Raw genomic sequence first — 17,277 nt, 5'->3', positions numbered from 1 at the left:
CAACCCTCTGAAGAAGGAGAAGAAGAAGACGACATGGACACCGTGCAGATGGAAGCTGCCACAGCATTCATGGAGTAATAACTTATCAGACGGTTGAATTTTTTTCTCCCTGCACCGCTTCGCCATGGGAAGAACCCTGTTAGCCAGTAGCTAACTTCACATTTATTCTAGTCCAAATGTAGATGTTCCTCTGCAAGCCCTGGAAACCAGTCTGAAAAGCTTGGAGCTCTTGGTCGTTACATTTCTTGCTTCTTCTGACCATTTTGTTCCAAAAAACATCTAACAAGCGACTGCAGGTGTGAAAAACACTGCTCTGCAAGGAGGATCTGCACCTATGAGTTCCTAGGGAACCGTAGAAATTCCCTGTCTCAGAGCTAAGATGGTTCTAGGAGCTTAGGTCCCTGGTTCCTGGTTCCTCTGCTGTCTGTGAACCAAGAAACAGACCAGGTTCTGCAAAGGTTCTAGGAACTGCAGAAAGTTCCTACAGTGAGAACAGGGATTTGGACTTGGACCTGCACTGGTCCACTCTGATGTAGATAGACCCACAAGGAAGACCTTCATCTGCTCACACGTTTGTGTGTGTATGTGTATGTGTGTGTGTGTGCGTGTGTGTATATGTGTGTGTATGTGTGTGTGGCCATGGATACATTAAGACACCTCACTTGTGGTGTGTTGGGGGTCTTTATAGGCAACAGAGAGCTCATTGCTCAATCTGCACTTCACATGGGGGCAGCTAGTAACAGTGTGTGTGTGTGTGTGTGTGTGTGTGTGTGTGTGTGTGTGTGTGTGTGTGTGTGTGTGTGTGTGTGTGTGTGTGTGTGTGTGTGTGTGTGTGTGTGTGTGTGTGTGTGAGGGTAATTTAAATGATTCACCACGCAGCCGACAGGAGAGAGCACAACCCGAATGGGCCTTTTCAAACCCTCCTCTCTTTCTCATTCCCCTTCTCAGGAAAGAAGAAGTCCAAGTTCCAGACGTTCAAGAAGTTCTTCGCCAGGAAGAAGAGGAAGGAGCCGCCGTGCTCCGCCGCCGACCCCGAGCTGAAAGGCAGCCAGTCCAGTGACAACGTCAGCAAGACGTCCGAAAACAACACACTAACCCGCTCTGAACAAGAGAGGGGCTCCGGGTAGGAACACACACACACACACACACACACACGCACACACAGGCCCGTGCCCAGTCCCCTTTGACCCCTGGTTCGATTCAAACTCCAGTGAATGATCCTCAGTCTGCAGACTCCTCGGGGCGGCCGCAGCTGCACGCCACCAAGGCTGTATTTAGCGGCGGTGCTTGTTGGTGACGTTCTTGAAAATTCGCCTGGATGAAGAACAAACAAACAAAGACATCGAGAATAAAAGCATGAAAGGGGCCGTCGGGGTTCAAAGAAAGCAGCGGAAATGGAGCTGGTAGAAATAGCATCGGCACCGCGGCGAACAAAGAGCCTGGGAGCTAAATATAGCATCAACGCCATCAGTGGGACGACGGCGAACGGCGGCTCGGGGTGGACGGGTTCCACCTGCAGGCCTCCGACCCTGTGGAGGAACATCTTCAAGAACCGGACGGAACTCACTGGTTCTTGATCTCCTAGCCTTGCATGTGTGACCATTCACAAGTATTTATGTATATTTACCTTTTATTATCATATTTGAGATGAGATGTACTTACAAATGACCCCATGATTGGGAAATTGTTAAGCAGCAGCAGCAAGACATACAAGGGCAAAACAGTCACAAGCTAAAAATGCAATTGCAAAGTAAACTCTGAATTGTAAAGTATAAAGTAAAATAAATTCAAACACTCCAATTTCTAAAATATTATCATATTAAAGGTATCATCAGATATTTTTAAATAATAGATATATTTGTCCATAATTTTTGGAATCGTTTTTATAAATAAAAGTGTACTTTTATGTCAGGATTGAGGATATTTTTGGATATAATTATTAGATTTTTTTGTTTGCCATCACTGACTGACCCCGACCCAAACAAGAAGTTAATGAATGTGACTTCCTGTTTGCATCATCGAGGGTCATCTTGGATAAACAATGAAATCATTAAAAATCTGTCCAGACACCTCCTGAGGAGGAGGCGTGGTGCCGGTGCTCCGTGGAGATCCTCCTCCCATTTCGCAGGATGATCTCTGCAGGAAGAGGCTAGTTTGACACCCGTCACCCCGATCCTGCGGGTCCACCAGCGGACGTTTCCTGTTTTTCCTCCACGCAGGCGAGGGTCACTTCCTGTGGAGAATCCTGATTTCCTTTTGTTTTTCGAGCCGTGCCGCTTCCTATCATCCCCTCCTCAGGCCCCGGTCGGTTTACGTTGCACCCGCCATTCTCCACCTCCTCCTGATGTTTAGAGGAGTTGGTGTCAGATGAAGATCCGATGCAGAGTCCAGACCTTGCGCGACCTTTGCTCCAAGTAACTCACCTTCTAACGTTTAGCTTGTTTCCCGCAGACTTCCTGTTAATGCTAACGTTGCTTCTCGGAGAGGTCGAAGGTCAGCTTCACGCAGGACCACTTTCACTTCTTCGTTCTTGAACCGGAACCTCATTCCATCCCCTCTTTCTCTCTCTCCTCCGAAGGTCAAAGATCAGCCTGGGCAGCAAAGCCCTGTCACATGACTCCGTGTTCGTGTCTGACTCATCGGAGGCCAACGAGGCTCTGGGGGCGTCTCAGGACAGCATTCACGGGAAGGTGAAGTCGCTGCAGGTGAATACACACACACACACACACACACACACACACACACACACATCCACTTCTGCCCACAGCCTTAGATATCCATCCTTAAGATTGATGCCAAATCCCTTGAAGGTTACCATAGTAACCCCGACCCTTGACCTGTTTGCGGAGACAGGAAAGGGAAAAGAGGATTTAAGCGTGAGGATTAATAAACAGGGGGGGTCTGCTCAGCTCCCGCCGGCCTCTCGCAGGGCTCATCTCTCGTGCCGACGCCGGGACGGCGTTCACGGCTGAGTGCCGTGTTTGCACGCCGTTTCCCTCGGTAACCGAGGAAGGAGGCGCTTTGAAGGCAAAAGATTAACAGGATCCCGGCGGGAACCTCGACGATCTGTAGCCTCGGCCGCAGCCAGGATGGAAGAACGATGACATCACGACATCTAAACGTGGAAAACCACATGTGTGATGGACAACACACACACACACACACACACACACACACACACACACTAAGGGGTAGTGTCTCAGAATTATAATTGGAAATAGTGTATTGCCCTTGGGGAGAGGAAGTCAAACATCTCCCTGGATGTCCTCCATCCCAGCCTGGAGGCGGTTTCCCCTCCAGGTGTAGAACATGAGTGAGTGAAGAGGAGTGATGATGCGTCCTTTGGGTCTCCTGGAGCTCTGAGCTCCACGGGTTTATAGAAACAAAGATGTCCAGCTGTGGAAACTAGCCTCTGGTGTTGGACTTGGATGCTCATCCATCTTCACAAGGGAACCTTGGAGAGTGGTTTTAGGTCCAGGAGGCTGAATCCCGAACAAGTAAATGAGTGATGTTAAGAGAGGAAGACCGACAGGAGAAACGTCCGTCACAACAAGCGTCTCCAAGAGGAGGAGGTCCGACTGAGACAGATGGACTGACCTCCATCACAAAGCACCCGCTGAGCTGTCTGCAGGGGAGCCAGACAACATCTGGAGCCCCTTCAGGATGAAGAGGTCCCTCTGCCTCTGCCAGACATGGAGCACTCCAGGGTTTGCAGGAAGAATGAATATATAATTTGATCATTACCTGCCGCATGTGGTCTTCAGTATGGAAGACCATGCAGGTCCTCTCAGCCCTGCAGTTCGTGCAGTGCCCGGGCCGGAAGCTGCTGCGTATCAAACGCTGCGTGTTTTACAATGTTTGCTTTCTCTGCCGAGTGTCCTTGAGCCAACCAGAAGGTTTGTACAAAACACGACTGATAAGTCCAGCAGTTTGGGTTTCTGTGATACTCACTCACACACACACACACACACACACACACAACCTTGGTCAGACATGTGACTGTTCACGTGCCATTCTCTAATGTAACCTTGACACCAAGAAGTGTTTGTCCAATGTCTATCTTAGCATTATCCTCCCAAACACGCTAATGTTAGCTTTCCCGAAAGGCTAAAGTGTTTCGCTCGACGTCCCTGAAGCTAAAGCTAATGTTTCCAAGAAGCTGAGGTGCTTGTATCTGGACTTGCAGCTGCAGCTGAAGCAGGCCATCAAGCTGGGCTCCCCTCCGTCCCTGATGTGCGTGAAGAGGACCGAGGACGCCGGGGCCATGTCTGAGGACGACGGCCTGCCCTGCAGCCCACCCGAATACATGTCGCCTCATGTCGCCATGGTAACACGCCGCTAAACACCCCGCTGTTATCTAATTTGAGGGATTAACACTGTGGCAGTCGCAGAATGATGTCGCAGTAAAGTTTGGCTACCCCTGAATCTTGGTCTCCGTCCGTCAGAACCAGGCCCAGAGGACCAGCTCCATCAGCCTGGAGGGAACCGACAGCGACGACGACCAGGTAAACGTCCAAAACTCTGGCCTCCCGCCAGAAACCCCAGCACACCAAGGAAAGGGATGGGACAAACCCTGTGGGGGGGTGACTTGTATGCTTTCAGAGCAGGCCTGCACCGCGGCCCAGAGGGTGAACACAATCTGAATACACAACAGGTCAAATATAACAAGAACCAATAATAAAAAACAGCAGCATCTTTAAAAGCGCAATGCCATGATGCAAAAGTAATTACAAAAATAATGTTAGACACTCTCAGAAGGGAGTGGAGGATTTCATGGTACATGGGGTCAACAGTCCAGAGCAACGGAGAGAATGGAATGGATGGAGAAAAGTGTCAAGCGTACTATGAGATAGAAGCAAGAATGAAAAGAAAGGTGTAATGCGGGAAAAGAGGCAAGTGTGCAAGAAGTATTCCATGTATTTGGGTTCAGTTCATGTGAGAGAAGAACTCTGACCTGTTTGAGTCAGTCAGTTCCTGGGAGTCCATCCTGCTTTGTACTTCAGTGTTGCTGCTTCATCACTGGAGGAACTTTTTGCAGTTCAATGATCTGTTTCGGGAACAATTCTTGTCATATTGGGACAGCAGTGGAACCAGGGACCTTAGCTCCTTCTCTGAGGGGAGGTCTTATTACGGTTCCTTAGGAACTCATAAGTGCTTGGTGATTGGTGGAACTCATAAGCCACGCCGGTTAGCAAATACCTCCTTACCATTTTTAAAACTTATCCTGACCAGTGCTGAGATGTTTTTTGGGGACAAAATCAGCGAGAAATGGAGCGACCAAGAGGTCCAAGTTCTTCTGTCCTGCTACACCTCAGAGGGGTTTCCAGGGCTCGCAGGGGAACGTCTACATTTTGGACCGGGATAAGTGTGGAGTTGGCTAACGGCTAACGGCTAACGCGGTCCTTACCCAGCGAAGCAGTGCAGGGAGAAGATAAAAACACCTCAACCATATGATAGTCCATGGATATTATTACATGAACGCTGTAGTGGATTCCACCTCTTGGTTTGTTTTGGAGTGTACAGCTGAGGGTGCACATGGTCCCTCACTGCCTGTGGCAACGGAAACCTAAAAGTTTCCCTTGGAGGAGGAGGCTACTTCCTGAAACAGAATTGTTTCAGGAACTGAATCCTTAGAACTTCTTCGTCTGAAGGCAGCTATTGTTCCTCCATACTGTGGTGCCTACTGCATTCATGTATATAGCGTGAATGTGTAGGACTAGGCCAGGGGTCGGCAACCGAGGCTCTTTATACCCCCTGATGCGGCCCTCTGTGACTTTTCAAAATAATTAACAAATTTTGAATTAAAATGTATTATATTTTAGTTCATCCATTTTTTAAAACGTAATTTAAAATTTGAAGATTATGGCGATCTTGTAACTTCTAAATAAAACATGTTAAAATATTTTTGTCCATCTTAATAAGCAACTGCACGTGCCAGTAAGAGGACGGCGGCACACAGAGAGAGGACGACATTTTTGGTTTGCTGCCATTGGCATCATTTGAGTACGGCTTTTTTTTTTTTCTTAAATACAAGGACTCAAATAGCCATTGAGTTACATCTTTTTTTTAAGAGTTCAGTAAGTGTTGTTGCATGCAGAAATGTATTTACTCTGCAGTTGTTCATCGTTTAAACATAGCGTAATGACAAAAAAAAATAACACTGTATGCCGTGTTAATTAATTTTAAATTTCAAAAGGGTTGTTTGGCTCCCGGTGTTTTCTTTACCGGGAGAAAGCAGATCCAAATTGCTCTTTGAGTGGTAAAGGTTGCCAACCCCTGTCCCAAGCCAAGATGGCTAACCGTAGCCAAAGATGGCCAGCGCTGAGGCATCCTGGTTGAGGAACCAGGAAGTAGAACGGCTGCGACTGGAGGAAGGTCGGTGTTGGGTATCTGGGAAGAGATGTCACGTATTGAGCTTCCGCTGGAGAATGGTTTCGGAGAGGCGTGAGGAACCCTCAGGCAGGAAGATGGTGATATTTCCCTTCATGTGACCGCAACGGCAAAAACATCCCATGATCTGGTCTAATCGCTGAAACACTACTTTTGATCTCTGATAAGAGGCCCTTGTAGTGGCCGCTCGCCTCAGCGATGCAAGCGCCTGCTCATTGTCTCCCGCTCAGCGCACATGACTCGAATATTCCATCTGCTCCGTCATCGGTAATCTGATTTCTCTTCAGATGGGGTGACATTTCAACATAAAACGAAAGCTCAAAAAAAAAAAAAAAAAAAAAAAAAAAACAGCAACCCCAAAATATCAAGTCAGCTGCCCCTTTTTGAGTTCAATTCACTTGGATTCCTTCTGGAAGTTAAAATGAAATAATTGTATTTCTTTGAGTCGGAGCAAACTTCTCTTTTTGAGCCAATCATCAGCCTCCAACTAACTTCCTGTCCTCTTCCCCTCCATCCATGAACTTCCTCTCTGGTCTTCCTCCAGACCTCAGCATCCCGCTACCCAGATCTTCTCCTCCCGTCCTCTGCCTTTGTCCAAAACATCTCAGTGCGACTTTATCTCCAGAACATCTACCATGAACAGCCCTGGACACGGACAGTAAATGAGAAATTGGCCACGAAGAAGCTTAAGAGCAGGCGGCGAGCCTCGTAATGCACCCTGATCTCTTTCACGAGCGGCGTGCATAGCAGTCATGTGTTTTGCGTGTGATGCTTACAGATATGTTTTGTGAACGTATGTGTGTGTGTGTGTGTGTGTGTGTGTGTGTGTGTGTGTGTGTGTGTGTGGAGAGTTCAGTCTGCAAAGATGGCGCTCAGTTGCAAACCATGAGAATAGGTCCTAGTTAGCATTAGGGGTTCTTGGATGTTGTGTGCTAACATGCTAATAGCTAACATGGTACAATAGTAATTGTGATATGTATAAAAAGAATAACAACGGTGGTGAGATGCGGCAGTAGATGAAGCCACGCCCTCTGGGAACCCGGCCTACGAGAGACCCCAGGGGCTCAGGTGAGGATTTGAGTGCAGGAGAGAGAGGTGCATCATGGGATGTCCCTCAACAGAGTCAGCTTATGGCAGCATCGCTAACGGCTAGGCTAACGCTAAATATCAGCTCTCCTAATTTTGTGACGCTCGTATTCTAAATCATTTTCCGCACAAGGAATTTCAAGGTGATTTTGTGTGTGGGGTCAAAGGTCAGACGGTTCAGACCAAACGGTGCTTTTTGAAAACGTGCACGGCGGCAGGGAGAACGAAAACGAGAGAGCAGACGAGCGGAGGGGGGGGAAGTCAGATGGGGGAGGCGGAGGTCAGGCTGCAGACTTCCATTTAAGGTTTGGAGAGATGGTTTGTTGCAGCCACACCCAGCAGAGCGCGTGCACACACACACACACACACACACACACACACACACACACACACACACACAAAGGAATGTAGATGGCAGCAATGGAGAACCACAGTCCTGCTCCTCCAAATGTATCCTCTGTCCAGATGCTTAATGGTTAACTTTGAAGGTGCAAAATTAACTGCGTACTCTGGAGTTTCATCCCTTGACTGAGTTGTGAGTCGTGTCAGTGAAGCTGCTCTGAAGGGGTTATGAGATGAAGGTACCTGAGAATCATCTCCATCTCTGGTCTGGTCTGCTGTCCTCAGCTGAGCTCCGGCCGGGCGGCGAGCCCCCCGGTGGCCGTCCCCGGGGATTTCAGCCAGCCGGCCAGCCCCTTCGGATGCCTGGACAACTCGGCCGCCAAACACAAGCTGGGCCTGCGGTCAAAGGCCTGCAACAAGAGGAAACCTGCCCACGTAAGGAAACACACACACACACATACTCCTCCAAACATCTCAAATGTCCATTTCTGTCAGGGTGTTTTTTTTAAATTTCCTTATGCCTACAGAGCACCCAGGAGACACTGCCTGTCAGAGGAGGGTTTTGTGTATTTAAGATGAGATGAGATAAGTCGCTGTCCATGAGAGTACAGGGGATACTGCCTCCATGTGCAAATGTGCACTTTACGGCCATAAATGTGCAAAATATAAGTAACACCTTGACTCGGGAGTTGAATTCTTTCTTTTACCGAGCTCATGAGTCAGGGCGCTCGCAAATCAAATCAAATTTGCTCGCTAAAATGAAATGAAACACTATTAATCCCTCCCAAACCCCCATTTTGTTATGTTAATATGTAAATAACGATTAATGTATAAAAGATAAGAGAGCGTGCAAAGACATAAAGTGGTTTTATAAAGCTTATATGCCTTGAAGACAGGATGAAGACGCAGGAGTTTTCCGTTTGGTGCTCCATCCTTAACTTACATCTGCACGCTTGATGTACAAAGTTTCAATAAATGTAACTTTGCTCCACTTTATGTCTTAACTCCATTTATGGACTGAGTGAATCCACTCCTCTTTTTAAAGCCATCAATCCGACTCTTCCGACGCCTCGTCCGTCCACGTTCCCGCCGTCCGCGTAAATGTCTCTTGCCTTCTCTCAGACGATTCCCTCCGTCAGCGTATCTCACCGACGACAGCTTCTCCGTCTCTTCGCGGACTCGTCCACGACACGCACACTTGCTCGTGTTTTTTGTGATTCTCTCTGGGCTAGCTAGTGGCGGCGGCGTGTCCCAAGGTCATTAAACGCCGCTTCAAGGACAGCGGCGGCCTCCCGCTCCTCCTAACTCAGATCCTTCAGAGATGATAGCTCGGACTGAGCCGGCTTTCCGCCGCCGCCGGCTCAGCAAACTCATGATGTCTCTGTTTTTTACCCGAGCAGAAGCGGGAGGTGAGGGCTGAAGACCCTGCGGCGGAGGAGATGTTCAGCGTCCCCTCTCTTGGACCTCTGGAGATCGAAGGAGATCAGACCACCACAGGTCAGTCCTCCTTCTCTTCACCAACTCCAAACCATCTCTTTCACGCTCGCTCTCTTTGAATGTAATCGATTACCTGCCTGTAATCCAGACGCGGGAGGAGATGAGGGGAGATCAAATGTCGAAAAGGAGGAGGTGGAGGTGGAGACCGAGGTGGAAGACAAAGATCTACATTCTCCAGAATGTCTGTGGGGCGATAAGGAGGCGGCCGAGGGAGAGGATGAGCCCGAGGAGCCACAGGAAGTGGGTCGTAATCTGGACGTTTCCTCCTCCGAGGAGGAAGAGGAGGAAGAGGAGGAGTGTGCAGACCTTCAGCTCCAGGCGTCCTCCGAGCCCAGCTCCAGGGTCTCCTCCCTGGGAAGCCCCAGGTGGGTAGATCTCATTTCCTGCCGTTCAGTCCTCCCCGATGTTCTCCACCAGACCCGAACCTCTGGTATCTCCATCTAGAGCTACACCAGAGCCCCCTGCTGATGGCAGCGAGCTCCTCCTGGGACCTGCAGGCGTGGCTTGTGGAGAGGAGGAGAACGAGGATGAGCTGGGAGGAGGAGGAGAAGGAGAAGACATCCAGGAGAGCACAGAGGAGGAGAGCTCCTTCCTGCAGGAGGTCCTCAGCTCCTTGAAGACACCCCTCACAGCTTGCAGCTCTCTCAGTGCCGAGGCTGAGGATGTCCTGCAGGAGGAGAAGGTGACAGAAGAAGAAGAAGAAGAAAAAGAGGAGGAGGAGGAGGAAGCAGAGGCCTGCACGGAGGAGCCTGATGGTTATCTTGATGTTCCTTCTGATTCCCTGCTGATGAGCCTTTCCACTGAGGAGGAGAAGGAGGAGGAAGAGGAGGAGGAGAAGGAGGAGGTGGAGGAGGAGGTGGAGGAGAAGAAGGAGGAAGAGGAGGAGGAGAAGGAGGAGGAAGAGGAGAAGAAGGAGGAAGAGGAGGAGGTGAGGGCCACCACTCTGAGACTGTCCTCAAGTCTAGATGCCGATGAATACGACAGCATCAAGGATGAAGATGAAGAAGAAGAGCTGGTGGTGGAAAGGTTCAGTCCATATGTACGTACGCTGATAACTGCAGCCATCTGTGTGTTTGTGTGTGTGTATGTGTGTGTGTGTGTGTGTGTGTGTGTGTGTGTGTGTGTGTCAGTCATTAAAGTCCTCTCTTTCTTCGTTCCAGCGAGAAGAAGAACAAGATCTAGAGCCGGCCATGGACGTCAGACCTGAGGAAGACGAGATGCCTGGATGGGATGAACGAGAAGACGAGGAGGCAGGAGAAGAAGTCCAGGAGGAGGAGGAGGAGGAGGAGAAGGTGATGGAGCTGGAGGAAGATGGGTTGGAGAAGAAAGAGGAGCAGAGTGTGATGGAGAGAGAAGAGGAGGAGCGTGAGGCTACAGAGGAGAGGACGGAGGTGCTTCTCATTCCAGCGGAGCAGGAGGTCTGCAGCATCACAAAGCTCCAGGAGGACGAAGATGATTCTGAAGATAACACTCCTTTAGAGGAGGAGCAGAAGCAGGACCAGGACCAGGAGGAGAAGGAGGAGGAGTGTGACTCCAGCTCTGCTCACAACGACCCAACATCTGAGGAGGAGAGGGTGGAGGAGGAGGAGGAGGAGGTTGAGGTCATCTACGGCGCAGACCTGCAACCAGAGGAAGATCTGGATGGAGGAAAACAACCTGAAAAAGCTCTGGAAGCAGAAGCGGCTGAGATACCGGAACCGGAAGAGACGATCCAGACCACGTTCCCCCGTCCGCTCTCGTCTTCCTCCCTCCACCTGGACCTGGAGTCTCCTCTGCCCGACGTGAAGACCGGCCCCTCTACGGCCACCTCCATCCTCCACATCAACCTGGTGTCTCCCAGCGCGGAGAAGAAGACCTCTCCCTTCCAGCCGCCCGCCTCGTCCGAGGCCTCGGAGACACACGTGGACTCGCGAGGAGAGGAACGGTCTTCAGGAGAACCTGCACCTCCTGCAGAGGATTCCTCTATCCAGACCCCCACCGGTCCAGGTCCAAGCAAAGTCCTCTTCTCCATCACCCCCGCCTGGCAGAGGTCCTTGTCGCCACCTTCTTCTCCGCCTGCAAGTGTCCCCTCTTCGTCCTCTGAAGAACACCTCGAGATGGACTCCTCAAAGCCGGACCTTCTGAGCTCTGCGGGGAAAACGAGACCTTCGGGAGTCGGCGTGGAGAGACCGGCGAGCAGCTCGTCGCAGGACGCCGTCAGGACCTCCGCAGAAGAAGGTGAGGAGCGGCGTGGACCTCAGACCTTTGCAAACGTTCCACACCGCCGACCTTCATGCACCAGACTGACCCTCTTGTTCCTCAGAGAGCTCCATCCCGGCGGAGGGAACCTCCCACAATCCCTTCGGGGTCCGGCTGAGGAGGACGGCGGCTCCGTTCCGCCTCAGCTCCGAGGACGACCAAGCGGAGGTGAGGACCTTCTCGCTCCATCCTGCCCACCACCAAACATCTGTGCAAACATCTCCTCCCAAACATCTCCTCCCAAACATCTCCTCCCGCAGGCTCAGCCTGAGGCTCCACAGCCGGCAGGAGGTGGACCTGAACCCGGCGTGAAGCCTCCTTCCAACCCGCCGGTCACCAAACCCGCCCTCCCCAAGAAGCCAGAGCTGCCAGGAGAGGGCGGAGCCAAAGTCAAGAGGATCTCAGGTGTGTACACACAAACACACACACACACACACACACACACACACACACCACTATATCCTTGCCGCCGTCTACACACATCCCCTTCATGTACGATCTTCTGATGTGTACATGTGGAGAGCCTTACCGATGTGTGTGTGTGTGTGTGTGTGTGTGTGTGTGTGTGTGTGTGTGTGTGTGTGTGTGTGTGCGCGTGTGTGCTCTCAGACCCTCCTGCCGCCCGCGGGGCTCCTGGAGGCTCCGAATCTCCTAGCTGGATCTCGGTAGCCAAGCAGAAGCAGAAGGTCTACAAGGAGAACTCCATGGGCGAGATCCCCACCAAGAGGGTAAGGTGAAGCTGCAGAAGGTCCCACATTGGACCTTCTGTAACGGACTGGTGTGGGCGTTCATGTGGATATTATGGGATGGGAACCTCCTCCGATGCTCATCTCTATGGTGATTCTTCACCATGGCCTTCTGAAGCTAACGTTCTCCTCTTTGGTCTCAGGAGGAGGACAGGAAGTCCCCGCTGTCGGCGTACATCAGCGCCACCTCGTGTAGAGAGCATGGCGGCAGCAGGACACAGGACGCCACGGGCAAAGGTCACACACACACACACACACACACACACACACACACACACACACACACACACACAACTCAATGATTCACAGATACATGAAATAGCACAAAAATGTGGGCTGCTATGACACACTCACACAGTATCTCTTTCTCATCTCTCACACACACGCACACACGCACACACACACACACGCACACACACACACACACACACACACACACACACACTCAAACACACGTGTCCCTTCATAGCGTTCAGAGCAGTGCAATGCTGCCCCCGTGTGGCCGGGCGTGGAGCTGAACCAGGGTCGCTCTGCTGTGAGGTCAATTCTGAGGAGGTTTTTCTTTAAAAATAAAAATAAATGACGGATCTGAGAGTAAAAGTGCAGCTCCTGCTGGTGGACCAGTGTTCAGGGGGTCTAAACAAAATACAAAGCAAAGTGCCGCTTATCTAATTTTTAATAATAAACGTCCCTGTTCCTTATTTTTACTTTGCAGGCAAAATTTAATGTCCATCTCTCAAGGGTCCCAGGCATGTTCTTATCCATTTGTAGGCTGTTTTCTCATCTAGTTTTAAATAAATTGAATTCAAAGGGCAAAAGGAATGAATTGTTCTGACTTTAAGGGAATTGGAAGCCACCCGGATTCAAATATTGAAAGAAAAATAAAGTAGATGGATGTATAGTCCAGCCTCTGTTGATGGACATGTTGCAGATGCATTTATACATCTGTTAGAATAACAGTTTTATAACCTGATAAAATACAGTATAACGTAATATAATAAGGACGGTGTCTTTATGTGGTGAATCCCGCCTCGAGAGCCTCGGCCTGAGGCATTCTGGGTTCTGTCGCCAAGAAAGGAACTAGTTTGCGAGCAGAACGGACGAATACGTCGTTCCAAGGAAGAAGCCTTTGTTTACATTCTGCAGTTCTACTTTGGCTTTTGTTTGTTTTGCTTTTTTGGAAATGTTTTGCCCTTCACTTTGGCTCCTGGGCATAAGTCAGGCTCTTCTGATGCCTCCATGAGAAGGACCGCATCTCCACAGAAGTGAAATAAGATGTAATAAAAAGCTTGCAAATGGGCGAAAAGCTGATGAACATCAGCGACGCGACCGTCTCAACGTTCAGCGCATGCTCGCCATCTACGGCCTGTCGTGGTGACGTCCTCATCTCCCTTAAATGTGTCTGTTGAGGTTCTCAGTCATCCAGGTCAGGGTGGATTCTTGTCAAAATCTTCTCATGCTCTGTTACTGTATATTCAAAAACTCCCCCGTAGGCAAAGAGAACTGAAGAAGCCTCTCGTATGAAGGGTGAAACATCCCCAAGTGAAGAAATTAAAGTCCAGTTGCCAAGAAAGGAAGAACTCCCATAAATGTTTTAAGAAGATGGGTCCCCACACTTTTTTGGCTTGCGAGCTACAATTTTGTGTATATATATATATATATATATATATATATGTGTGTGTGTGTGTGTGTGTGTGTTTGTGTGTATATATGTTGTATATAATATATATTTTTTTTTATATAATACATATAATTTTTATATAATTTTATATATAATTATATATATAATTTTATATATATACATCTAAAGATAAAAATTATATATATATATATATATATATATATATAAAATATAAAAATATTAAAAAAATAAGTTATAAATATAGATACATTTAATATGTTTTTAAAAATGTATGTTATTTATCTGTATTTTTTTATATGTATGAAATATATATATATATATATATATAAATGATTTTAATTGCTATATATTTATATATATAAAATGAAAAATATATAAAATATAGATATGTATGAAATGATTATGAAATTGCTTTAATTGATATACATATATATATATGTATATATATACATATACATATATATATATATATATATATATATATATAAAGTACATATATATTTATAAATAATGTTTTTTATAATAAATATATTATACTGTATTATATTTTTATTTATATATACTTTTTATTGCTGGCAAGTCATTTTGACTTGGTCATTTTAAGAGTAGCTTATTTATATTTATATTTCTATAAATATATATATAGATATATAAATATACTTGGTGTATGTGTGTGTGTCTGTGTGTTTTAGTTTACGTACAAGGAAGACGCCTTTGTTTACATATGACAGTTGTACTTTGCTTTTTGTTTGTGTTTTTCGGACTTAAAGTGAAAAATCGCATTCCTTTGCCTCACGGAAGTTCTCCCGTGTCTCCTTCCAGGAAGCTCCTCTGACATCAGCAAGGCATCACCGGCCCCTTCGGACGTGGAGGGGAGGAGGCCCCTCTCCCCCCCGACCCCCGTGCCCCCCCAGCCCCCGAGATCCCAGCCGAGCTGCCCCCTCGCCCCGAAGCCCAAGGCCCCCCCCTCCGCCCCGAAACCCCCGTCCCAGCGGCCCCTGTCTCCGCCCGCCCAAAAAACTCCTACGTGCACGAGCCCGCCGTCTCTCTGCAGAACCGCTACCTCGCCCAAGAGCCCGCCGCTCGCCGCCGCCCCTCCTCAGCCGGCCCCCAAAGCCACAGCACTTTCCGGCCCCGCCCCCTCGTCCCAGAGGGGCCTCCCTCCCCCGGCCCTGGCCCAGGACGAGCCGCCCTGGATGGCCCTGGCCAAGAAGAAGGCCAAGGCCTGGAGCGAGATGCCGCAGATCGTGCAGTGAGAAGGTCTGAGAAGGTCTAGCTCCGGGCCTTAGGTGGCTCCAAAAAGACCTGACGAGCCACCCTAGGCTGGGTGGACCGCCATGCATTTGCACACACACACACTCACACACACAAACACATACACGTCGTTTCCTTACTTTCTCCGTCGTTCCTGTCCTAGTTTCAACCCATCGGTCGGCTCAGAGCCCACACACTCACGCAGCGTCACCTTCTGACTGCCATTCAACAAGTGAGGCTCCTCACTCGGCGGCCGAGCCTCCTGTTCTCACAGTTTGAGTTTCATATTAACGTGCCTGAGAGCGCAGTGAGGGGGCCTGGGGGGGGGGGGGGCAAAGCTCCAGGACACTTTTTGGTTTTCGGCTCCGCGAAGTGGCGAAGATTGAGCATCTCTGGCATCTGTCCTCCCAACGGGCGCTTTGCATTCGCCATTTCCTTTTTTGTGTCCACATTCTAATGGTTTACACAGGAAATCAGAATGGAGGCTGAACTGCAGGAAATTTCTTTATCATATATATATCTATCTATATAGATACATAGATAGATATATATGTAAATATATATATATGTCCTTCCAGGGTGAACAGTCTTTTTAATACTTTTCTGACGTCGTCACACCGTGCACACACTCTCCAGTCTCACGTCAGTGAGGCGCAGATCAATATGGCCGTCTGTGTCGGCAGGGTGGAGATTTCCTCGCCGGCTCGGCACCAGCTCGGTCTATCTCACACTCATCATATATGTTTTATGCATTTGTTTTAATTTTCTATCGCCTTTTTTTTTTTTTTTTTTTTTTTTTTTGATCGGGGGGATTGTCGTGTACATAAAACGTGCATTAAATAAGAGATAAAAAAGCAAAAATAAAGTAAATCACTTTTCTGTGTTTTTATGTCTCCCTGTGCTTCCAAGCACAGTTTTGCCAGTGGTATGAAATAAATCTAACATTGTATGTAAAACACAGGAGTTTTTATTGGTTTATTGTATTTTGCTTTCAGGATGAGACTTTAACTATTTGGTATAAGAGAATTTGAGAGGGATATCATGTAAGCGGTGGAGTTGGAGACCCAAGGCCTCAGGGGAAAAGGAACCTGTACTAGCTGTCATTGGGTTAGGGTAAATCCTAATCCTAAACTTAGCCCCAGCTCCAGCCTTAATCCTAACCCCAGTGCTAAACCTAACTCTCCAAGCAAAAGTCAGAGAGGCTGGTAAGTGGTGTGTGTTGAAAGCCCACCTAAGACAATGTGGGGATTTGTCTGGTTTCTATTAGTCTATCTCATAGGGCTCAGGTTAATGTGAGCTTTCCATTGGTGCCACAACCAAGTCTGTGATCCATGAACTAGATTTACACTGGTTTTAAAGGATTTAACCAAATAAGAAAAATTATGGATCTTTAGGTCTAAACTAGGTGAGGGGTTGTAAGAGCATCGCTAAAAATCCTTTTAGTGATGAAGAACCGTACCTTCACCCTAACCCCAAGCCTATCCCTAATCCTAAGACTATCCCTGAGCCTAACCCCAACTCTAAACCTAACCCTAATCCTAACTGTAATCCCAACCCTAATCCTAATCCCAACCCTCACCCAAACCCCAACTCCATCCTAAACCCGAACCAAACCCTAGGGCCAATGTCCATCCCATACGGTCCTTCAGATAAATAATGTTGAAGATCTCCACTTTGGTGATGCCGCTGCTGACTTGACTCTAACTCTAATAAACCTGATATTTCTTTTTGGTTCAATACTTCGAAACCAGTGTCAAACAACATCTAATTAATGGCGTACAGACTTGATTCCAGTACCAATGGAAAGCAGAAAAGCTGAATATTTATCCCCCCGGGCTTGTTTTGTAACAAAACCCAACCCTGCACAGCACAGAGGACAGAAGATCCTGGATCCAGTGAAACTCCAGGCGTGGGGACAATTCAAAGTCCAAATTAAACTCTAGTAGAAAAGTTTAGAATCAGTGTTCCACTTATAATCTTACACCAAGTTTTATAAATCCAATGGGAATCACATCTATGGTGTGTGTGTATGTGAGTGTGTGTGTGTGTGTGTGTATAATCAGTCCCCAGATGTCTTTTCTG

General features: G+C 48.3%; 1 protein-coding gene across 5 annotated transcripts in view; it reads left to right on the top strand.

Moving 5' to 3' along the window:
- The window catches only part of LOC147215758 (uncharacterized), a 43,607-nt gene extending 27,456 nt beyond the window's left edge, over positions 1–16,151 (top strand). For all 5 annotated transcript variants that reach the window (XM_086139351.1, XM_086139352.1, XM_086139350.1 and 2 more), the window contains 14 exons: positions 949–1,123; positions 2,579–2,705; positions 4,187–4,327; positions 4,446–4,505; positions 8,104–8,253; positions 9,219–9,315; positions 9,404–9,680; positions 9,760–10,354; positions 10,476–11,532; positions 11,618–11,721; positions 11,814–11,958; positions 12,163–12,281; positions 12,443–12,536; positions 14,764–16,151. In XM_086139351.1, coding sequence (XP_085995477.1) covers positions 949–1,123; positions 2,579–2,705; positions 4,187–4,327; positions 4,446–4,505; positions 8,104–8,253; positions 9,219–9,315; positions 9,404–9,680; positions 9,760–10,354; positions 10,476–11,532; positions 11,618–11,721; positions 11,814–11,958; positions 12,163–12,281; positions 12,443–12,536; positions 14,764–15,197 — 3,575 coding nt within the window. In that variant the 3' untranslated portion in view covers positions 15,198–16,151. The remainder of the gene's footprint in view (positions 1–948; positions 1,124–2,578; positions 2,706–4,186; positions 4,328–4,445; positions 4,506–8,103; positions 8,254–9,218; positions 9,316–9,403; positions 9,681–9,759; positions 10,355–10,475; positions 11,533–11,617; positions 11,722–11,813; positions 11,959–12,162; positions 12,282–12,442; positions 12,537–14,763) is intronic.
- Positions 16,152–17,277: the final 1,126 nt, after the last annotated feature.

The sequence above is a fragment of the Fistularia commersonii genome, chromosome 31 (assembly GCF_037954325.1).
Source record: "Fistularia commersonii isolate RoL2024-O1a breed Wild chromosome 31, RoL_Fcom_v1.0, whole genome shotgun sequence".
NCBI lineage: Eukaryota > Metazoa > Chordata > Actinopteri > Syngnathiformes > Fistulariidae > Fistularia > Fistularia commersonii.
Note: the sequence above shows the minus strand (reverse complement) of the source record. Positions and strands in the feature narration are given on the sequence as shown.